We start from the raw sequence: 25,530 nt of genomic DNA on the forward strand, positions 1-25,530 counted from the left end.
ATGAGCCACCTTTAAATTCAGTGACCAAAAATGCATCACGAAACTTCACGGTTTCCGAAACTTATCATGTTCTTCAGTTTCAAGACAATTTTCCAAAATTTCAATTCTACAAGTCTGAACAATCAAATTTATTATATTAAATTGATTCTAAATACGAATTGATATGGGATTTACCGAGTTGTAATTATTTTTTATATTAGAATTAAAAAATGAAATGAGCTATAACTAATATATATTTTATATTGTGGTCTTTTGTTTCTATATTTCATTGAGTATATTTTTTTATTGCGGTACGTGTAGTTTAATACAGTACCGTATTTCTTGGAATAAGCACCACATGAACGTATGCGTCGCTGTATCAGAAAAAAGGAACCATCAATTATATGAATGACATTTTGTTTATGAAGAACATTTGTTACATTTTGTTATGAACTCAACATAAGGCCCGCATCCACCGCACATTTCCGATATAAAATTTATTAAATGCTTATTTTTAATTTCGGAAATACTTGCTAAATGCTCAGTAATGCTTGTCAAATGCTTGCCAATTTTAAAAATTCTACTCGGTTAATTGACAGTTGAATATCATGTGATACAGTAGGCAGTGGTGGATTGAAGTCGGTCGAGGCCCCGGGAGCAAAAAAAATATTGGACCCCTTGAATTAGAAGAGTGTGAAGTTTGTGTTTTTCGGGACCCAGGGAGGCGTCCGACGTTAAATCCGCCTCTGGCAGTACGCCAATCTCGTATAAAAAAAATATGAGTCTTACGCCCATACTTGAATACAAGTAGTATTACAGAGAATTTCAAATTACCTAAGTTTGAATTGTGGCGATTAGTCACAAACTATCATTAAAGAAAATTCTCACACAATACAAAATGTATGACCTTATGAAAAATGAGTAGCTATATTTGATATTCACTCACTTTGTTTTCGCCAGGAAAGTGTAAAATGATGAGGAGCTCTTTTCCATTTTCTTGGTAATCCTGTGTTTATAACCGAATGTAATATTTTGTAATACTGTATACAATTCATAAAAATGTGGGTTCTACCAAGCTCTACATTTGTTCCCACCTTTTTTTCACGAAAACGTCACATGAGGAGAGCTGTCCTTAAGACCAGTAAACGGAATCACATGACCCCAAGTTGTCGCCTGACGTCAATAAAAACGTTTTTTGGAAGTCATAAAATGTCTCAAACATGACGTGATAAAATGGTCATTATGTCCATTTTGGGAACGTCAAAAAATGGTCATTTGCAAATAGTTAGACTTTCAGAAGATAGATGGCGCTATTCGAAGATACGGGGGGGGGGAGTATCACTTTCTGGCGCAGGTCGGAGTCGAACCTGGATTCGCCCTTAACTGTCCCTATGTACTTCACGCCATGCCTTTACCGATCGCGCTATCGTAGCAGTAACCTGCTGGTGTTATTTAATGAAAACTTTAAAAGTATTGATTAGTTATATTATAATTACAGTTTAATCTCTTGCTCAGTTTAGCCGATGGCAGTTATTTTTTCATTTTATTTTATTTTTTTATCCATGAAAAATATAGTAATATAATTATGAATATAATTATTTGCGTTATTTACAATTATCGAAAAAAAAAGTTTTTAAAAAATTCATTTTTTTAGATCAATGAATTCATTGCATCTTTTTGAATTTTTGACTGATTTCACAGATCGCCTGATCGTCCGTAAAAACATGATATGGATGCAATTATAATTTATATAACGTACGCTGATAAATTTATATGAACAATTACTCATTGAAAAATTTTGCATTTCCATTCAAAACAAAATCGCAATTAAAAGTACTTCATTTATCTTGTGACAACCAGTAACGAATAGGACTAGGGTAATTTTGAAACACCCTCTGAAGGTTCATTAACAAACATTTTGGATAATTTTGATATTTTCATCCGGAACAGAATTTTTCAGTTGGAAAGAAATTCATGATTTTTATGACGCAAAATCGTTTACGCCATAAAAAATCACGTCATTTCATGACCTTCATGGTTAATAAGGTCATGAAATGACCTGATATTTCATTAAAGTCATCAAGAATCACGTTATTTCCTGACCTTTATTGTTCGTGGTCATTAAATGACTTTGAAATGACGTGATTTTTTTTGACTGACGTCATTCAGAGAAAATGACCAAATTTTCACGTCATATTTGATGTCAGGCGACTACTTGGGACCCCGCCTACCATTCTGAAGCATGATTGCTTTATATTCCAATTAGTGACTGCAAACGGATGTTGTTCTGGATTGACCAGCTTCATCACATTTCGATACTCAAGCAAGTTAAAAAAAATCATATTGTAATCGAATTCATTCATTCGATTTATAGCACTTAACACTGTTTATATCATCGAGGAGAAATAAAGTAGAGGGCGAAAGCCCATTCACGCGCTCTTCCGAACAGGTGCTCAGAGTATACCACGTGACTTATATAAGCAAAGCTGCCATATTTGGCGGTTATCTTACGCGCTTCGTTATTTGGCGAGTTCGTAATCGCACAGTTTGTCCGCGGAGTTTTTTGCCGGTGTGTGCAGAGTACCTTCAGAAAATGGATGAAAACTATGAAAGACGATTAATTCTAGAATTAATGAAAAGATAATTTCGGAATTAATTGAAAAATATTTTGGATGTAATGAAAATTCTAGAACAAATTGATGAAAATTCAAAATGTCTGAAAGAAATAATTTTAAGTTTACTGGTTTTTAAAATAATTTTTCGGAAGTTAAAATCCTATCCTAATTTACAATAATGTTTTTGTCCCATAAATATTTTTCCTTTTTTTGTTACATATGAGATTTCCTTCAATCACAATGTTAAATTATTTTAAGTGGATACTGTTAATTAGTTTGCATTGGTTAAAAAGTTGAATGAAAAGTTAAATTAAAACCTTTACAAAGATTAAGTTACATTAAGTAAACTTTGAATACTTATGAAATATAAAACCTCAAGAGTGATATAATAAAGCAAACACAGTGAAGAACACTTTATTAGATATTGTGTGCATGTGCCACCAACTTTTAAATTTCACAAATATAATCATCCGTTCAAAAGTCAAACAAACATCAAAATGTTTATTCAATAGTTTTGATGATATATGATGCAAATAACTGATGTATAAACACGTAGCTGCAAATAAACATGATGTATAAACACGTTGCTGCAAATAAACATGATGTATAAACACGTTGCTGCAAATAAACATGATGTATAAACACTATGCTGGGAATACGACGCATAAACACGATGGGAATAAATATGATGTATGACACGATGGGAATAAATATGATGTATGACACGATGGGAATAAATATGATGTATGAAACAATGCTGCGAATAAATAAATGGTTGAAATATGGTTTCATGTTCCATATTATGGCTCCATATTTTTTGGTTGTTGCAAAATTACAGCTGGTGCCATCAATAGTCATAGAGACTACTTCCACACCAGTCTCTTCAACAGATTTCAAACATTCATTCATCAGGTTGGCCATCTGATACTACTTTTGCATTGCCGATGGGTGTGACAAGCATGTTTTGAATGTCTTCCTCATGAAGTTATAAGCCTTGCTTGAATAAAACTAACGTAAAGGCAAAGGCTCCAAATTCTTGTGGATATTTTTCCATTTTTGAGCTTTCGTAAGTTCTGCTGCTGGACCAGGCAATGAAAACTATAAGAAAGGTGAAAACGACTATCAGTACAAGTACCTAATAAAGGAGCGGTTTATTTTCAACATTTCAGGAATTCAAAGGCCATTCAAGCATTACGTAATCTGATTTTCAGCCATTTTTGACACCCCCTCCCCTTGTGAACAAAAGTCAGCAAAACACTGACCCACCCCCGTCAGCAAAATTTTCGTCCGCAGCTTAGAATATTTCATATCTTCAAAAAGAGGTGGTTGATGACATAAGCAACCTTCAAACTTCCCTTCCCCCCATTCTCATCAAAAGTCAGCAAATCCGAAACCCCCCCCCCCCTCGATGGTGACGTAATACTTGAATGACTCCTTGGTTCTGAAAATGTTTATATGGTACTGAACTATGTGTATACAACATATACAGTTGTATACAATCAAATAGCAAAATGCCACAAGCCAATTTTCCCAAAAAATTGATTTGTTCGCATTCTGGAGTCTCGCTCATCAAAATTTTGGAAGGTGACAAAATTTTGTCTATCTTTCGGTTTATGAGGAACCAACAAAGGCAAATTGCAATAAGTCAAAAAGCCACAGTATCACATTTTTACAAAATATTGTTTACAAATTTGCCCTCGTGAAATTTTGAAAAAAGTGACATTTTGCCATCAGAGCACAGAAATGAGAATATTGAAAAAAAATTTAACGTGGACATACATAAAATATAAATGATAAACAAAAAAACTAATTGCACATATACCTTCAATACGTGTATAAATTTCTATAGTGATTTCAGAAATTTTTAATTGTCTCTTTTCATTTATATTTTCAGTCTTGCACGAATAATTACCATGTTTTACAAAGTCGGTAAAAATAATATTAAGGAAAAAAATTTAACGTACGAACTTTTGAGATTTAGATTTCTGTCCATTTCATTGGGCTAATAATTTTTTTTTGTTTCAAATCTAAAACTTTACTTCTTTGACATTTTCAAGAAAAGTCTACACACAATCAAGATGTGATCTGGCATTTGTGCATTACTCACAACTGAACTAAAAAACTACTGACATGACCCATACATGCAACAAGAGATTTGCAAGCACTTTTGACCAAGTTGATTGTCATTGGTTAGTTTATTTACAAAACTAGAGAAGGAAAGTAGGAAATAAAAAAAATGTCAAATATATGCCGTGCCTAAATTCTTCACTCTGATAATGAATTTAATTCATTTCAAACCAAAAACTTCGGCAAGAAAAGTTCAACTCAAGCAGATATTTGAGTCATCAGAGTTCAACTGATAGAAAATTGACTGTAGGTCTATATAGAATAACCTCATGAAAAATGCAACCATACCTCTAACATATTAGAAGCAGCATCAGAGATTAAAGACTTTTTTCTCATGATTTCCAGCATTTCTTGAAGAGAACTGACTTTCATCTCAACTTTTTTTTTTCTGCCCAATATTGTAATTTAGCTATTATTAGCTTATCCTGTGATTAGCTATTTTCAAAGCTTCAGTAGCTTATGGGCAGGGGACTTCATACCATCAGAACCAAAATCTCCAAGGTAGGATTTGTTTTTGGCAACTGCAAAATATGTTAACAGTAAAATTAGTGACAAGCATCAGTTTCACGTCAATCAACATGAAAACATAAAACAAAGTTTTGTGTTAAGAGAAACATGTCCACGAGTTTTCACATCTGCATTTTGAGATATTTTTCTTAGGACAGACTAGAATCAAATTCATCTATGAAAAAATAGTTTAAGCTGGATCATAACAGAAAACTAAATGTGTTTTGTTCCCTGCATTACTAGGCACATTGTTTTCATCACTTTTCCGCTTCTTTTGTGACTTTCCAATAAGCTTTTTTTAGCCATGAACTTCTCCCAATCAAAACAGTCTTCTGTAAAATGCTTGGAGCAAATTTTGGAGTAATCAGAGGCCTTCTCTCCAAAGATTGATTTCCCAAAGCTGCCTTTTTCCATGATCTTTAGGAAAACTGAAAAATAAAGAATATTTGTGTCAGTTCAAGGCAAAAAAACGAAACTATTGGAATACAAATCACTGGAATAGGGAGGTGACTATCTTCATAACAGGACACGGCCCATTCCCTATATATCTACACAAACGGAAACGCCGCCGAACAGACAAATGTGCCTGCGGTATGGTGGGTACTCCTGTTCACTATGCAACAGAGTGCAAATTTACAAAACATCTACACATGTATAAATATTCCGAAAACAATAGAAAACAATGGTTCACTCAAATAATCAAAAACAAAAACGCAGCAGCAAGGATTACAAGCCTTGTCAGATATATATACGCCAACGAAAAACAAGAAATCTGTCCACCAGATTTATAAAATAATGTTTTAAATATTACAAAAATAAGTGGGAGAAAAAACAGAAATGGATAAAAACAACAACAAAAATCATATCCACATGACTGCCACTACTAATACATGATATAGCATGTACTAACGGGACCCGAACAAGAATTTTTATGACATTCCTGTTACAATGATGTAAATGTGATAACCACAAGTGTCCTTCATGCCGCTATTCTAGCTAGGGTGCTAGGCGGGACGACACGAATGGTTTCATAATAACCATTACACATGTAGTTTATATTATATATATATTCTTTTTTCTTTTTTTTTTTTTAATATAAATATAACCAGCCAGATCGAGTCAACCAAAACACCAAGACCGAAGCTGATCCTTAGCTAAGATTCTCTCCAGACAATCCCCTATTTAAATCAAGCGCACATTGCTCACCAAAATAGGTTTAGGACGAGACGACTCGACCTGGCAGTTATATATATGTATATAAATGTGTGTATTTCTCTTTCCTCCATTCAAGTTGTCCATGCATTTCAAGTCCACAACACACGTGCGTACTCATATTGTCGGATTCATGTTGCTCACCGAATAAGGTGCTAAGCGAGATGCCACGGGTGCTCCCTAATTGTATATATTCCCCGACACAATACTTCTATTTTGTATATTTTCATTAAATCCACCGGAGCGAGTGAACGCAACCCATTAAAACTGATGCTGGCTTCTAGTCGCAAGTTATCAAACCCGTTTGCTCACCAATAAAGTGTTAAGCGAGATGACTCGCTCCGATGGATATATATATATATATATATTTTGTTTTTATTTCACAATAAGATTCTCATTTCTCTTTCTTTTTGTATCCTGTGTATATAATATGGCAAGTGTAAGATAACAGATGAGATGGCTGGGGGGGGGGGGGGCTCAATTTCTTTTAAAACATACCTCCATCCTAATACGTGTACATTCATCTTAACTAAACCCCGAAACTTCTCCAACTCCTAATCCCATCTCGTCTGTAATCACCACAAAATTTGTTAATCGCGACAGTATCCAATTGTCCGGGGAAAATATGTTGTAAAAAAGTTTGTATGTTTTTTTTTTGTTACTAAATAAAGTGTTCCAGACTCTGCCACGAAGCTGGGCTGGAAGAGATCTCGGCAACGGGATAAGTCCAGTGGCAAAGTTCTGGCCTTCATTCATTCATTGGAATACAAATCCAAATAACATGTTAAAATTGTTATAATTATTAACAAATTATGTTTTATGAGCAATATTTTTTTTTGTCCTCCGGCTACTACTTTGAAAATTGCTTTACTGTGGCCTCTGAATCTATTTATTTATTTATTTAACTTTTTATTTATTTATTTTCACTTACTGTTGCTTTTTAAATTTTTGTAAAAGCAGGGGGTGGGGAAACCGCCCTCTCCAAGAAATTATCATTTTAGGGAAATAGAAAAGTACGATGGTCATACTATTTCAAAAAAAAAGGTAAAGAAATTCACTTTGATTTTTCAAAAATCAAAATTCATATAATCTTTTCCATTTTTTTGAAACTGCTCAGGTATGTCAAGTAACCAGTAAAATTTGTGTGAAATTTGGTTAAAAATCGGAAGATCTGCCAAAAATGGGTTGAGAAAACGCATCCGAGCTGCAGTAGTTGGCGAAAAATTTGGTCGCCAAGAATAACATAAACATACTTGTGAAACATAGTGACAAATAGATCAAAATTTAATTAAATTTTTATTCAAGAGTACAGAAATATTTATAACAATTTAGTTGTTAAACTTAATTTCAATATTTATCTAAAAATTAGCAAGAATGTGCACCTTATTTAAAGAAAAAACGCACGTTTTAATGAATGCACTTTTGCATAGCAAACTTTAATGACTAATATATATTTGAAAAAATTAAAATAAAGAACGATTTTACGTACCTGTGAAACGTTATTCGTCTCCCTTCCACACTCTTCTCATCACAAGCGTAAGCATAGCACATTAGCACCATTATTAACAAAAATAACACGCGAGAGCAGACGACGCTGCCAAGAGTCTAGGGTAAACACATAGAAAATGGCCGCGGGAGGGGGGGAAGATTGTTTATAAGTCACGTGACCTTTACTGTCTGCACCCGAAAAATAGGGTTTCCTTCACTCTACTGTATTTTTCCTCTAAGGTTTATACCCTCCCCCCCCCCCAGATGATCAACCATAGCCCACTCTTAAAGACTCTCACTAACGCCCCGACCGAAGCCAATAAAAGCATCTTCGTTGCAGAAGATTATTTCTTATATGGCGGACGTCGTTAACATCAGTGGAATATTCTGTCTTTTTACCTTCAAAGAGAGCCGAAATCGAGCTATAGAAATGTTTTTTGTGGTCAGCTGGGAAGGGTGCAGCAGCCTCCAGTCACGGAAAGAACCCCTTTCTTTGGTTTTGCTAGGAGTGGAATTTCAGCACCAGGTGCAGCTGAAAACGCTGATTGGTTAAAAACCTGAAATTCTGATTGTTTGACCATACAGCGTTTTTTCGCTGCACACATCGTAGAAAATCTGCTCCTAGGAAAACCCTTCTTTAAAGGGTTAAGAAGACCGACATGGTAGCGAAAGATGACTCAGATCAGGGGCGTAGCCAAAAATTTCGGGGGGGGGGGAACCACTTTCATTTCGGGGGGGGGGACCAAAGTGACAGAACAATGGATTTGGCCATCTTTTTCCCTTTTTTCGGTCATTTTCTCACATTTCGGGGGGGGGGGGACCAGCCCCCAAGTCCCCCCCCCCCCTCGCTACGCCCTTGACTCAGATATATTAATCACAGAAAGGATTTAGGTCAAAGTCTTGTTTTTTTCATGACAAAGATATGATAGTATAATTTTTTTCTAAAATCAAGCGATTATTTTGATTAGATATTTATCTATTTACTTGTTTATTTATTTTTCATTTCCGTGATTTTTACTGCTGCCGCGCTTTGCTAATCTAGTCAGCCTTTAACCGGTGTGTGTTGCGCACCGCAGTGTTTTGAGAGGAAAAGATGTCAGCGTAAAAGCCCTGTATAAAATTATTATTGTAAAGATGTCAGCGATCTGTAAGTTTATCAAGAGTGGGATATCTCAAATCGGCAGTTCGAAGCGATTAAAATTTTCAAGATGGACCGGAATTTCAGGTGATTATTAATGTTGAAGGATGGGAAATTTTTTAAAAATGTACTCTTTCTCCAAATGATCTCATTCAATATATCATGTTGAAACACTATTTGTTTATTTACGAATATCATGATCTCAGTTTTTTTTTTCAATATAATAAACCTTCACATATATAATGAATTTACGTGTAGAGAGGAAAACTTGCAGATAGCATGGAAATTTTTCAGTGCCACTAATTAATGGTACTTGTTTGTTTTTTATTTCGCAACGCGTGTCTCAATATTGATGGTTAACAAAAAAAATGTTTCTGCAGTCATACCCGAACTTACGTCGTTAGTCTTGGGACGATCACTGACGTTAGTCGAGGTAAATTTTTTCTCTGATATTTTTTAAAATAATAAGGCAACCACTTGTTACAAAATCTAATGATATATAATCTATACCAGAGGTTCTCAAAATATGTTCACCCGCGGCTGCCTTTTCACCTATTCAATGCTTATGTGCGAGCTCCCCAGAGCTGTTTAACAAAGGATATTTTCAAAAAACTTTTGTCTGGGTCACCGCTCTGCTGGCCCTCAGACAAAGATTGGAGGCATACAGTTTGAGAACCCTGATCAAGGGCGTAGCGAGGGGGGGGGGGACTTGGGGGTCTGGTCCCCCCCCCCCGAAATGTGAGAAAATGACCGAAAAAAGGGAAAAAGATGGCCAAATCCATTGTTCTGTCACTTTGGTCCCCCCACGAACGAAATTTCTGGCTACGCCCCTGACCCTGATCTATACAGTAGCAACTCAATTAGCCCGGCACCGATGATGCAAAAACCATTGTTAAACCATCAGAACTAAAACGGATCAGCTCAGTTTTTCACATAGAATTGGTTACAAAATGTTCAGTCGTACACTTTTATTCCAGTGACACTCATTTTTTCATTTTTTTTTGGCGCTGTCTGTCAGGGCCGTATTTATGTTTTTGCCGTCTGTGGGCTATACAAATTTTGCTGCCCCCTCCCATTTCAATCTAACTTTTTTTACCCCCCTTCCATGCCATTACTAATAAATCGTAAACAAACAAAAGACAAAAAAGTGGTACTGTGTATAGTTTCACCTAAATTTTACTTTTCTGTCTTGTATTCATATCCTATTCCGATCCATAATGATTGCCATATAACGGGCGGGGAGAGGGTTCTCAACCTCCGGCCTGCAGGTGTCTACACATCGATGAAAAACACTGATAAATTTAATTGGAATGTATGGTGCATACATTCGAATATGAAAGTATCTCGGCAGCATTGATTGGTGCTGAGATACTTTCTGCATACTTGGTTATAGTTTAGCAATAAAATCAATAATATCTATACATATGTTTAATTTTTTGTTAGATTTTCTTCTGTTATACCGAAATCAATTTTTGTGAGAAAAAAAATTTAAGTGATATTTAAAAATGAGGCACGTTAAAAATCAGTGGCCAAAAATGCGTCACGAAACTTCATGGTTTCCAAAACTTTGCATGTTCATCAGTTTCCAGGCAATTTTATTTATTATATTAAATTGATTCTAAATATGAATCGATGTGGGATTTACTGAGTGGCAACTAATTTTTTTTATTAGAATTAAAAACGAAATGAGCAATAACTAATATATATTTTATTGTGGTCTTTTGTTTCTATATTTCATTGCGTATACTTTTTTAATTGCGGTACATGTAGTTTAATACAGTACTGCATTTCTTGCAATAAGCACCACATGAACGTATGCGTCGCTGTATCGGAAAAAAAAGAACCATCAATATATGACATTTTGTTTATGAACTTAACATAAGGCCCCACATCCCCTGCACATTTCTGATATAAAATTTATTAAATGCTTATTTTTAATTTCGGGAGTTCTTGCTAAATGCTCAGCAATGCTTGTCAAATGCTTGCGAATTTTAAAAGTGCTACTCAGTCAATTGACAGTTGAATATCACGTGATTCAATAGGCCAATCACTTGGAAATTGTTTTTTGAAACGAAAATGAGCATCAGGTTTCCAGAATCGGAAATAAGGACACTATGTTCACACCCTTTCCAAATTTAAATTTCGTAAGATTGAATTGTGGTGTTTGTTCATAAATTATCATTAAAGAAAACTCTCACAAAATACAAAACGTGTGAACTTATCAGAAATGAATAGCTATATTTGATATTTATTTTGTTTTCATCATAAAATGAACACTTTTTCCGTTTTGTTGGTAATCCTTCGTTTATAACCGAATGTAGTTTTGTAATGCTGTATGCAATTCATATTGATCATTGATCATTTTTGTCGCACCACGGTCATTTTCTGCACACGAGGGCTAATTAGACCGGGACCTACAATTTATTGCCGATTCCGAACGGCAGGCTTGTTTTTCATACTCATCGAGAGGTTGGTGCGCTAACCCCTCGATGGGGGACTCCCTGCGGTAGCATTTTTTGCTGCGGTCAAGTCGCAGTTTTTTGTTGTACCCCTGTGTCAGGAAAGTTTTCTGACAAGGACGAACTGGGTATCGAACTCGCGACACCTCTAAACATCCTTTGGTACTTTAGGCGAGCATCTTATCGACCGGGCTACTGCGCCCTGCAATTCATAAAAATGTGGGTTCTGCCAAGCTTCACATTTGCCCCTTTTTTTTTGGAAAAACATCACATACATGAGGAGATCTGTCCTTAGGACCCAATCGCGTGACCCACCTACCATTCTGTACCATGATTTCTTTATATTTGAATTAGTGACTGCAAACAGATGTTGTTCTGGATTGACGAGCTTCATCCCATTTCAATTCTCAAACAAGTTTAAAAAAATCATATTGTAATCGAATTTTTCCATTCAATTTATAGCACTGTTTCTATCCCCCAGATTGTCATCTATAGCCCACTCTTTAAAGACTCACCAAAGCCAATAAAAGTATCTTTGTTGCAGAAGATTCTTTCTCATATGGCGGGCATCGATCAAATCAGTGGAATGTTCTGTCTTTTTACCTTCAAAGAGAGTCGAAATTGAGCTATAAAAATGTTCTTTGTGGTCACTTGGGAAAGGTGCAGCGGCCTCAAGTCACGGAAAGAACCTTTTTTTTGTCCTGACCACTGTGCCAACACCCTCCATAGCTGTCTGAAGAAGATAACTACCTACCTTCAGGGGATGTCAGCTGAACTCTTGTCTTTTTTCCAATACCTTCAGTAATCTGAAATGAGTGCTGCTTTGCTGGACACCTACTCACCCTCCCACCTCTACTTGTGACAATACTATTTGGGAAGGCCACACACTGTAAATAGGAAGGTTAGACAATCATATATATGTTTACTTCAACAGCACTCTGTGTGGAAAAAACACAAAAAAGAAACAAAAGTTAACAATATTGTTTAATAATTATATATTATTTAGGATGGCAATGACGCATATGACACTCCACACGTTTTTTCCTCCCCTCTCTTTCTATACTCTAAAATTTGCCGTCCCTAAAAATTTGCCACCATGGGCTATAGCCTGCCTGTAAATACACTACCGCAGTCTGTCAGTAGTCGCCTCAAGTTCGTTTGGGAAAATATCTTATCTGCATAGGCGGAAATGGATTTGAAAGTCTAGGGGGGCACGATGATTGCTGGGGGGGGGGGGGGCATGATGATGATGATAATTCATATATATGCAAATACATTAGATCAGTCGGCTTTACCTTTGTTGCTTGGGGGGCATTGTCCCCCCCCCCCGTATCTCCGCCCATGCTTATCTGTATCCTCCCTCTGGTTCGAACCCAGGACAGTGACAGCAATCTTCTCAGTGGTAGACGAGCATCTTATCACTATGCCACTCGGGTGCTATATGGATTACACTGGTTCAACTGTGATTTGATTTTAGGCCAAACTTGTTTTAGCACCAGAATTCTGCAAAATAAATGATGCAGTTAAATCATGGTTTGACTGTACTTTCTCCTCATTCTCCTGTGGGACTGGTCTTTCTGATTCTCTGATGAGCTTTCATCCAGGGCCGGTCCTAGAAATTCTGTTGCCTGAGGTGAATAATATTTTGCCGCCCTTATGATACGACTGTCTGAGAAGAGTTTTATTTCTTCACCTCTATTACTTTGATACATTGGTTCACAGAGCTTTGGTCACAACTTGCCCTCTTTTGTGGGGGGGTAGCAGTGATGATTTAAGTTGTTGTGATTGATGTTCCCTACTTGAAAGACACCCAGGGCCGGATTAAGACGCTTGAAGGCCCTAAGTACTTGAGTAATTTTGTTGCCCTCCCAACCATTTCATGTCATTGGCTACAGTTCAGTTTTTTATGTTTCTAGGGCTAATAATTTTTACTTTCTAGCTTTCTTCATGTTTAGATTTTTTTGGTGAGAATTGACAATATCGAATATTGACAATTCTCCTCAGGGTGACCATACCATTCATTAAAATTTTGCTTGATTCAATATCTTTCTCTTAATAAAGAATTCTTATGAATTTTACATCTTATTTGTTAGAATTGAGCAAGTCAATATTACTATCACTGTTTTTAAATTTGCCAAAATATGTTTTGTAATTTTTTTCATATTTTCCAAAAAGAGACCTTTGATTTTTTATGATATGAATGACCAGGGCCCCAACTAGGGGGGAGCATGCGGGTCTCGTGCCCCGGGCGCTGGAACCAAGGGGGCCGCAAATTTCATTCTGAAACCTCTTCTTCAACATTACAACCCTACCATCAAATATTGTAGATTGCACCATGATTTCCGAATTCTCTCGCACCATCAATCGTCACTTTCGCCATACATAAATTCTGCATCCTTTTGTATAGGTCTCAGCCAATCAATATTGAATAAATAAATAAATACAAGGGGGCATCAAAATGTGCTCTAGCCCCGGGTGACCAAGCATCTAGTTGCGGCCCTGTGAATGACTGTATATCTTTCATTAACAAATGGATAGCGACATTATGTCATGTATGTAGCCATCTGGTGGCTTGTCGTCTACAAGCTGATTGTGTGACTGTCTATTGCACAGTCCTATTCAGCATATATACGCTCCATTTTATAAAAATCTCTATCTCCTCTGTTGCTTAGTGGTGAGAGCACTCATCTGGCAAACGAGAGACCAGAGGGTTCGACTCCCGTTAAAGGCAGAGAAGAGCTTTTCTTTCCTTTAAAAAATAATCTCAAAACAAATATCTTCGCAACATCCAGTTTTCTGTATATTTTGCTTTGATTTTTTCTTTTAAAAACGCTCCAAGATATTTCTCTCCCATTGACTGCTTTTTAGAATTTCCTGAACTGGCTTCAGGAGAAGCCACTGAACCTTTCCATGGCCACAATATTATTAAGGGTTCCGTTATATTTTCCTAAATGCAATAAAATCTCCACAAATGATCACCTATACTCAAACACAAATATGCATCAATGGTCGCCTCTATTTGATGTAAAATTTCTATGGCAGAGCCCCGAAGGCTCCTCTTTTATTCATTTATCAAATTTACTGATTTATTTCATTTTCTTAGAGTGGCAGCAGAGCCCCTGGGAGGTGCACATGGAGCACCGGTTGAGAACCGCTGCTTCAGTGAAAAGTTTCCCAAACTTTTTGTGTGTTCCATAGCTCTTCTTTTAAAAAAAATTTCTTTTTCATCTCTCCCAACTCAAGCCCCACTCATAGGATCCTATACTAAACCCACAGCTTCTACCGACCCTCAGGACCCTCATCGCCCCCTTCCCCCGGGGGGGGGGGGCGATATTTTACACTTTTGAAAACACTGCTTTAGTGGCCATTCTCGGTTATTATACAACTTGATTTAATGAAAGGTCACCCAGTGGGAGAAGGGAAATTTGAAAAAATGAAAAAAACCAGTGGAGAAGGAACCTTTTTATTTTTTATTTCTTTTGCACTATTTATAAATTTGTTATGAATTGTGCTTTTTTTAGCATTTACATATTTTCAAGGGTGTATCGGGGAAGGGGGGGGGTACTTGAGGGGTCTGGTCCCCCCCCCCCCCCCCCCGAAATGTGAGAAAATGACCGAATAGAGGGAATAAGATGGCCAAATCTATTGTTCTATCACTGATCCCCCGAATGAAATTTCTGGCTACGCCCTTGCAATACCCCTTAGCATTAACCTTTTTTACGCCCTTAACCTTTTTAGCATTAATGTGTGTGTAAATGTATGTAATTGAAAAATTTTCAGAATAAGTGCTATTTTCAACTTGTGCAGAAGATTAATTAATTTTTTATAATTTTTCAAATTAATATTGCTCATAATACAATAAAAGTTCGTTGTAACGAACCCAGGATCCCCTAGGTTCCCCCCCCCCAGATCTCATGAATCCCAAGTATCTGGTTGTGGCCCTGGGAAGAGGTCACCAATTCCCAGAAAGATCGAAAAAAGATTATTAAAGACTTTTCCCATGAAAAAAACCATGCTTGGCTCCTACAGAATTTGGCTGACGCCTAAATTTTTTTCCGATTTGTCAAGCCCTGTATTTATTTATATTTTACGATAGTCTATATATTTCCCTCACAATCAAATTACATTTCACTTATTCAAGATTTATTTTACTCATATATTGAGTTATATATCAGGTTTTAAATTAGAAAAAAAAATTTATTTGCATAAATTTCTTAATAAAAACTCGATTTAAATATTGTTACTGCCCCAAGAACGCAAGCCAAATGGAGTTTAAGTAATTCTTAAATAAATTTTAAATATGTTTAAAAAACATAATACATGTGGTAAGTTTTATTAATTTATTGATATGTCTAACAGGAAACACAAAATTCTTTTACTACTATATTGATTATAAGTATTAGAGAGGGCTGAAAAATACTGTATCTAGATTGTTTTTGAAGATTCTGAATAAATTATCATTGAAGAAAATGCTTAAAATGCATGAATTTATCATAAATGTGTAGCTATATTTAATATTGCTTACTTTTTCTGTCGGGAAACTGTGCGGAATCACGAGGAACTTTTCCGTTTTCTTGTAATACAACATGGTCCACACAAACCATAAAATACTGTGGAACTGCCTTTCTTAACATTTGTGGGGTTTTTTCAGGGAAAAACAAGGTGTTTACTTCAAGGGGGCTCCAAACAAAGCTATTCTTATTCTGCAGAACCATAAACCCGATAGCCGATTTTTTTTCACCACCGTAATTTCTTTATATTCCAATTAGGATCATCTATGGAACTGCTTCTGTCAGCGTCCCTGTTTCACCCTGTTTCTCCCCATTAAGCGCAAATAAAGAAACAGAAGAGAAAAAATAAAAAAAAAGCTTTTACCAAAGCCCTGACCGGCGCTGGCGGCGTCAAAGAGAATGTAGTTTTCATTTTTGGAGAGGAGTCCCTATATGGACGGATGCCTCCAGGTGACACATTCCCCATGTAGGCGACACGCTACACACTCCCTGTCCTTCTAATTAGGAAATAGTGCTTGTATTCAGAAAACCTACATTGTAGCAGCCGAAACTGAACGCTATTGAAATGCTCTTTGTCAGCTGCAGAAGGTGCAGCCGCCTTTAACATGAAAAAAGAACCCCTCAAATACATGGAATAAAAAAATTTTCAAGAGAAGAAGAATTTGGAAGAATTTCGGAAACTGATTTTTTTTTTTCTTTTCTCTTCCCGTCGTCTTTCTCCTAAAAATTTAGGCCCTGGGGCCACGGTGCAGAGTTTTTCATAGGGGGGAGGGGCTCCCTCGAAAGGGTTATACTCAAAAAAGGAGGGGGGATTGGTCCCCCCTTCTCTCATTTTGCAGAATAAGAAACTGTCAAAGATTTCAAGAAATGCGCAAAATAAGTGTTTTTTTTTTTGGGGGGCCACCCATTTGGCTCAGGTTCCCGGAGCATTATCCTGATTGCCGTAGCTTAGTTATGAGCTCAAGACAATTACCATCATTTTTAGTTTTTCTGGTTATGAATACATTACTATGCCGCTGTGGTGGTCGAGTGGTTATAGTGACGGACTCGCGATGCGAGGATCCGGGTTCGAACCCCACAGTGGTGGTCGGCTGAATATGGTTTTCTGTGGTTCCCAACTTCAAGGCGCAAATGCGAGCCGATCTCCTCGTTAAAAAGTCTCGCCACAGAGAGCAACAGTCCTACAACGATAAATCATTCAATCATAACACTTCACTCATAGTTAGAAAAACTGGTGGCAGATGGCAGCACTCACATAACAAGCATTACAGAGAAACAACACAAAAAAAACTTCACGTCAGGTTTCACTACACGTACACGCACATTCCCGCATGTACCGATTCATTGGGGGGTTCCGCGGGGGGGGGGTGTGGGCGGGGTGCACGTGTGGTGTAGTAGTAGTAGGTAGGGCCTCCAAAAAATGGCTCGGGAATCCATGATGTTCTTAAGTCAGCCACCTCGTTGGGCAATTTGCCTGTTGTGGCGTTGTATTTGTATTACCTGTGAAAAGTTTGGCTTCAGGGGCTCGCCAAAGATTCCAGGCTAGAATCCCTTCTCCAGTATGTGGGAGTCCATGGCCCTGCTTATAGCCCGCTGAGTGCCCTTCCCCCCTCTGGTAAACACGCCCTAGATGCCACGGACGGGCTATAACTAGGAGTGAAGATCATTTTATTTTCGGGCGGAAAGCATCAAAATGATTCCTCGATCGACTGAGATGCCGCAAGATATTTAAAATTTCTGAGTGCTGCGAACGCATACAGGGTATGTAAACCCCTCCTCCCTCTTTGCGGTCATCGGCAGGACAAAAATAAATTTGTCCATAAAAAAGAAGTGACCGTGAGAGGAGGAACCCTATTAAAACCTTGAGAATAATTCTTCATTTTGAAATAAACGCAATTTTGAATAACATAAGTAAGAAATACTAAATACTTTTTAGAAATTCTCAATTTAATTTACAATGGAACATGGAAAAAATTACAGTAATTTCTGATATATAAGTCGCATCCTGAAAAATGGCCGGGATAAAAAGTTTTTTCGGAAAAATCGCCATTTTTTTCTACATGTCACAGCTTCGTATAAAGGCCGAAACTCACTGTACTGACGTGACTATTCCGAGTCTAGGTGTGGAAAACGTATCCATGCGATTTTTGTTTTGTGGGGGGGGGGGGGGGTTGAGCCAGCTCTTCAAAATTAATTGGGGGGCCCTCGATCCCATTGGCCCAATACAAATTTACGCCTATGACAGGTTCCAAGCACTTCCCTGTGAAAAATCGGGATCCTCGAGAAAGATCTGTCCAAAAGCTCAATTCAATAGAGACAAGGTCATTTTTGTCGTGAAGGGAAAAATATGTATGATCGAAACAGTATTTTTGGTCCCCCCTCCCTCTCCCCAGAATTAGCAGCCCCTCAAGATTTCCGCCTGTGAAAACTGTCTTCTTCCCTAGTTCCGGCCCTGGCTATCTCAGTGTTGGGGTACTGGAAACAGGGCTGCAACTGGGGGGTCAAATGTCCAGGGTGCCGGACTGGGGGGGGGGGTCATAAATTTCATCCTTCAACCTCCTTTCAACATTACTTGAAATATTTAAAATTTATATATTTATATATAAAAGAGCAATGCTAACATAAATAGTTTGGGAATCCCTGATTTTTAAGGAGGAAATTTCATATTCCTAGTATTAGAATGCAATGGTACCCGGCTCAGGGGCTTCGAAATTTTCCATTCATTTCTTGTTTTCTTTTTTTTATCTTAATTTATTTTACTACTATTTATTTGATTCCTCATCATAGGCACCGGAATCTAGGAGCGGAGGTTATTTGAGCCCCCCCCCCTCCCCAACCCCAATAAATTTTGTAAGGGGGCTGAGCCAACACCTACTAGGAAATTTTCAGTGGGTGTTGGCTGAGCCTCTCCCCAATAATTTTTAGAAAAACAATGCAGGCAGTGCATCCTCTGTTTCCTGCGTATGCACTTCAGCCCTGTATATACGGGACAGCCAACCAGGGCCGTCTTAAGAGTATCATGGGCCCCTGGGCCAATTGATTTTTCTGAGGCCCTACCAAACAAATTCTCGAAAATTTCAACCAGATCTCATTTTTGTGAGGCCCCTCTTCGCGTGAGGTCCCTGGGCCGTGCCCAGGTGGGCCCATGCCTTAAGACGGCACTGCGGCCAGCAACTTTCAGCGCTCTCTCCCCACCCATTGTTAATTTCTTCATGTCGGCGCCTCTGTTGTGAAGGCTCGAAAAATGTTTCAGGCCTTCAATCTTGTTAATAAGCTTAATAGTTGTTTACTTTACCACCTCCGACTTTTTTTCTGTTGTCTCATGTCCCCATATCCAAGGTCACACTCAACAAAAGAAGAGATGCCGTTGAGCTTATCGACAGTTCAACAAGAGAAAGGATTCCCCCCAAGTTATCTCCAGGAGGTGCCTTCAGGCAGCACTCTGGGAAGATGCAATTTAGGATGGATGGATGCCGGGGTGATTGCGAGATAATACTACTATTGTCACAGAACAAGTGCATTGAGATTCTAAAGAAAAATAAAAAAACAAAATTTCGAGCAGATGATTTCTACTATTTAGAGAAATTTTTTGTCAAAAAGTTTCTCTGAGCCAAGTGTGCGAAACATATGCACTCGAATTTTTGGGGGGGCCGAGCCGGCTCTTCAAAAATGTTGGGGGGGGGGGCTCGGGCCCATGGGCTGGATACAAGTTTACGCCTATGTGCTAGTCTGCATTTTTAAACTTTTTGTCAGATAATTTCTTAAAAGTCAGTGTTCCTGAATCAATTTTTGATGCTGATTCCATAAGTGACTTCCATTTTTGTCTATCACTTCAGGTTTTTACAAAAAATTAGAAGTCATGTTTTCAATATTTTAACTAATGTAATCAAAAATCAATTACCATTTCATACAAAGTATTTGGTTACACACTTTAAAAATACTGTAAAGAACTGTCCTAATGATTTCATGACTATTCTTTAATAAAACGAAAAGCAAACAGTGTTCCATTTAACAAACTTTCTCCTTTTTGACTTTTATAATATGACTTTCATAAATATCTTCCTCTTCAACGTCCAACAATAAGCAAGATTTTTTGGGGGTCTACGAGCAGTTCGTGTAGGATATATTCAGTCTCAGGAACGAACATTTCTCCGCTCTGGCCAAACTCTCACAAACCAAAGCTTTTGCTTTACCCGTCTGTTCCACTCACATAGAAAGCACGGCATTTTTGTGTACCCAGCTTTTTGTCTTAATAGTATTCCTATAAGTTTGAAGTCACCACAGATGAGCCATTTGTGTAATGCATACTGAATATTTCTTAACAGTTCCTTCATGTTCTCGAATGTATCTTTCATTTGAAATGAATGGGCCACAGGAATGGACCCATACACATTCCCATTATACAGTAACACGCCTTTGAGACTATTCTCGAAGGAGTCATGTTCAATGCCATAGAAGTGCATCAACTTGTTTATGTTATTGCAGTAAACCAATGAATCTTTCTTTGAGAATAAAGGAAGTAGTTCTTTTTCTCTGTGTGTGTACCAAGAAAAATGTGTTCCTGGTGCCAGAAGATTCTTGCTTCTAAGCCGGGAGCCAAGTAGTTCTGCAGATTCCTTAGGCAAGTTCAGATGACGTACTAGATCATTAAGTTCACTCTGGGAGAACCGTTGTGAATTAAAGTCATCTTCAGACTCATAGACATCATCACTACCATTTTCGGAGATTGCAGCATGTTCACATTCAACATCATCTTCCACGTTCTGTAAAGCAGCTGGAGGAACAGGGGCAGGCAGTTCTTGTCCATGTGGAACTGGCCTAATGGCTGAAGGAATGCTTGGATACACAATTTTGTTCTTATTTTTTACATTGCACCCCTGTACATTAATTAAGCAGATGTAACAGTCATTAAGAAGGTCTTTAGGCTACCTAGACACCATAAGAATTGCAAACAGCATGCACATTTTTTTTCCTTTTGTTCATAACCTTAACCTTTCAACATAATAGCAACAAACTTTCTTTGGCGCCCGTGCCTTATCCTGATCCCCTAGTTTTATTTTAAGCATAGTAAGCTTTCTTCACAAAGTTTGTTATATCCGTTCTTTGCTTAAGCACTACAAAATTTTTGCAAATGTAACAGAAAACATTAGGATTGTTCACACACTTGCGTGTAGATATTGTAAAACAACGAGACAAAAACTGAGAACAACTTGTGGAAATGCAAACAGAAAAAGAAATAAACTGGAAATGCGAGAGTCTGACAGCTTTAATGTTACTTTTTGTACTCTTGCCAATTAGTTCTCGCCAATCAGACTGTGTTCTAAAAGTGGTTCGATAAGTTAGCAAGTATCCAAAAGTGCACCTACGTTATGTGTGACAAACACATAATGTTCTGAGAGATGAATCTTCAAAATCAATTCCGGTCGACTGTGAAAGAACTGTACATGATAGAAGAAAACTAAGAATAGTTCTGTAATCAGCATAAAAAAGTGAGCCAAGGACAGTTATTAGTTTTCAATCATCTGATATCATGCAGACTAGTGTAATCCGAGATGAACGAACAGGATAGAGATTGCTGAAAACTCGTATTATTCAATAATTAATAGAAAACATTTTTTTGGGGTGGGGAGGAAGAGAACCTCCCTATATTTATTTTATGGTTAATACAGTAAAACCTCGACAAGTCATCACCTCATGTTGTTGAAAAATTATGACGGCTTAACTCTTTAACGCCCTGATAGAAAACCTGGGAGGGTCGTGAAAGTACCAAGTTTTTTGTGTTCGAAGTGGACTCGTCCAAATTTCGGCCACTTTCCCTCTCCCCACCCTTTCTCCATGAGTTTCTATTCATGTCACCCTTTGCATTGACGTTCAAACTTTCATTTCAATGGATTTTCGGGAGATAATTTGTCTATATACTGAAAACACCCCTTCCCTCACAGTATTATCTCTTTGTAAAATGCATCGAGTACCCTTAGTCCATTCTCAAGGAACATTCTAGTACATCAGCTTTTAAAATCCCATTGATAGGGCGTTGCAGTTGTCTTTTCTGTTCCCGCCTCTGACAAGAGCTTTCATCTTCTTCCCCGTTGGTGACAAAAGCCCACCAAAATATACCCATACTCCCTAGCTGGGCCGACTTGAGGCGGTTATGGGCATTAACCTACTCGGCCGACTTCGGGCGATCTGGGCATTATAGAGTTAAGTGGAGTGGCAAGTTAAGTGCCGTTAGTTTTAATGTGCAATCTTGAGAAAATCATATAAATTTAAAGTAATATGACATTTATTAAAGTATGAATCAAAATAATGATATTAATGAAATTTATGGATTGCAAAAGAAATAATGAATAGCAATTTTTTACCTTTTTCGATCACTTATTACTTAACTTATTGTGGTAAAATGTACTGGTACACTTTGATTTAAACTAGTAATTTTTAATTTAGACTAACAGAGCAACTGTTAGAATAGGTAGCTTTTCTTTATAACAGAAAACACTATATAGGCGGAGATAGACTTGGAAGTCTAGGGGGCACGGTCATTATTGCTGGGAGGCACGATGATGTCAATACATATATAATAATAATAATAATAAGTTTCCTTTATTTAAGATTTTTAAAGACAGTTACAAAATATTAGGGGCTAAGCAAGCTTGTGAGCCCACAAAACAATATCCGATACATATCTGTCAGCATAAATAATAACGAGAGAAAAAAAGAAAAAAAAATCACATATATATATATAGCACCAAGAAATAAGTGACAACAGGAATGGAATTGATAAACAAAAAAATTTGGCATTTAGCGGCGTATGCAAGATAAAAGAAGATTACATTACAATATCAAACAGATAATTTAAATCTTCTTGGGTTAACAACGAAGATTTTAAATTGATAAAAACAAGATGTACATGAAGATTGTTCTTTTATTAACTGAGGAAGTAAATTAAATATTTTGGGAGCTATAAATAAAGGAAAAATTTTTGGAAATGAGTTTTATTTGGCCTTGGTACCTGTATAGTATGAAGTCTAAATTGCATTCCAGACTTTTGTAATTTCAGATTGAGATGGCCACTTCTTTTATAAAACATTTTTAAACTTTTATAAACGTACAAATGTTGTAGAGGGAGTAGCTTTAATTGATTGAAAAGTAGAAATGTATGCATGAGTCTATTTTTACTCAGAATGATACGGATGAAGGACTTCTGTGTGACAAAAAGTGAAGAAAGATTGCTGAAGTATATCCCACCCCAAAGTCTAATGCCATAACTCAATCTAGATTCTACTAACGCAAAATAAAGAAGTTTTAAAATGGATTGGGAACATTTATTCCTGATAAAATAAAATTTCCTAATATGTTCCGATTTAATTCTACACTCAAATAATTAATGTTTTCTCCAGGATAGTTTTGAATCTAAAAAAAATTCCTAAATTCTTAAAGGTGTCTACTCTATTTACAACTGTACACATACAATTAAAGTTACACAGGTCATTTATATATAAGGGGTGATCAAATGAAAAGGTACGAAACGACACAGTGGGTACAAATGTAGACTTTATTCAAAATATACACCATAGGCCTGAGCACAACGATCCCACTGATGAACAAGCCGCAGGATTCCTTGTTCCCAGAATTCCTGTGGCCGTGACGAGACCCAGTTCTTCACAGCGTCCTTGAGTACGTCGTCCGAGTTGAAGCGCTTCCCTTTCAGGTGTTTCTTCAGTGGACCAAACACATGGAAATCGCAGGGCGACATGTCCGGACTGTAGGGCGGATGGTCCAACGGCTCCCACTTGAACTTGGCCAGTTTCATGTGTGTGACTTTGGAGACGTGTGGACGCGCGTTATCATGGAGCAGAACCACACCCTTCGTGAGCAGCCCCGGTCTTTTGTTCTTGATGGACCTGTGTAGGCGTCGGAGTGTCTCACAGTACACATCGGAGTTAATGGTTTTTCTGTGCTTGAGGAATTCCACAAGTAGCGGACGTTGAAAAGACGGTGAGCAACACCTTGCCTGCTGACGGCACGGCTTTGAACTTTTTAGGGGGAGGTGACGACGCATGCTTCCACTGCATGCTGTCCCGCTTTGTCTCTGGCTCGTAGTGATGGCACCAGGTCTCATCACCCGTGACGATCCGCTCCATGAAAGCGGGGACTTCCTGATACCGAAACAGATGTTGCAGTGCTAGCCCCATATGCAGTTCCTTTTGCTGGTCGGTGAGCTGCTTCGGAACCCAAGCGGCACACACCTTCCGATATCGCAACCTGTCTAACAGTCCACAATTGTCCACACGGTTCCATAGCTGACATCCACCTTCACCGCCAACATTCACGATGTGACACGCCGATCACTTCTCACTAGGTCGTCCACCTTGTCGATGAGATCGCTCGTGATGACAGTGTTTGCCTGGCCTGGTCTCGGGTCATCACCCACACTCTCACGGCCTGCACGAAAATGGGCACTCCATTTTCTGACAGACTTGTCAGAGACACATTTCTCCCCGTAAACTGTCACCATCCGGTGATGAATAGCTGCCGGTTTCTCACCTTCCGCTGTCAGAAATCGGATAACACCTCGCTGCTCCTCAATCGTTGAATTTTGCAACACGAACGCCATCTTGTCCTCATACGGACTGCCGCATCATTTGGACGCAGCTTTTGATAAGAGCCTCTGCTCTCTCCTGCGCATGCGGGTGCCCGCGCATGCTCCGATCCCAGTCAGAGACTCCAATCGCATCCCGAGATGTCTCGCTACGTTCTCCCATGGCGGAATATGCAATATTCAACTGTTACGTTTTTACGTCGTTTCGTACCTTTTCATTTAATCACCCCTTATATATTGGGAATAAAATAGGTCCAAGTACTGATCCTTCAGGTACACCAGATGTAATTTGCCTTTTAGAACTCAAAACAGAATTTACTTTCACACTTTGAACTCTGTTAGTAAGATATGTTTTGAAAAATTTAAGTGGCAAACCCCGAATTCCTGCATATTCTAGTTTGGTTATCTAAAAATAATGGCACAACTTTACAATTATTTTTATCTGCTTTATACACATTTGAAAGAGAATTAACAAGAGCGTCCTCTGTACTTTTTGCCTTTCTGAATCCAAATTGGTTCTCACTAAAAAAATTAATGCTGTCAATAAATTTAATTATTCTATATTTAATTTTTTTTTCTATGACCTTTTTGAGAAGACCGATAATAAAGAAATTGGTCTGTAATTATTAACACTTTTTTTTGTTCCCTTTCTTGTGTATTGGAGAAACGATTGAAGTTTCAGGCACTGTGGAAATTTACCAGTGATAAAACTTAAATTAAAAATAAACGACAAGACATCACTTACATATGGTGCAATGCACTTCAATATTATGAAATTAATTTTGTCAAATCCTGAAGATTTTTTGAAGTGTAAAGAATTTATTATACTCAATACTTCATGACTATCCGTAGGGTATATAAAAAAAAGATTTCTCAAAAAAATTTAAATTTGAAC

General features: G+C 37.6%; 1 protein-coding gene across 1 annotated transcript in view; it reads left to right on the forward strand.

The window, feature by feature from the left end:
- Positions 1–8,936: 8,936 nt before the first annotated feature.
- The window catches only part of LOC149073511 (3-hydroxyisobutyrate dehydrogenase, mitochondrial), a 120,441-nt gene continuing 103,847 nt past the window's right edge, over positions 8,937–25,530 (forward strand). The window contains exon 1 of the mRNA XM_089247120.1: positions 8,937–9,153. Coding sequence (XP_089103246.1) covers positions 9,063–9,153 — 91 coding nt within the window. The 5' untranslated portion in view covers positions 8,937–9,062. The remainder of the gene's footprint in view (positions 9,154–25,530) is intronic.

Source organism: Pholcus phalangioides, unplaced genomic scaffold (assembly GCF_987345545.1).
Source record: "Pholcus phalangioides strain wild (caught in Gottingen) unplaced genomic scaffold, Ppha-v1.0 ptg000017l_1, whole genome shotgun sequence".
NCBI lineage: Eukaryota > Metazoa > Arthropoda > Arachnida > Araneae > Pholcidae > Pholcus > Pholcus phalangioides.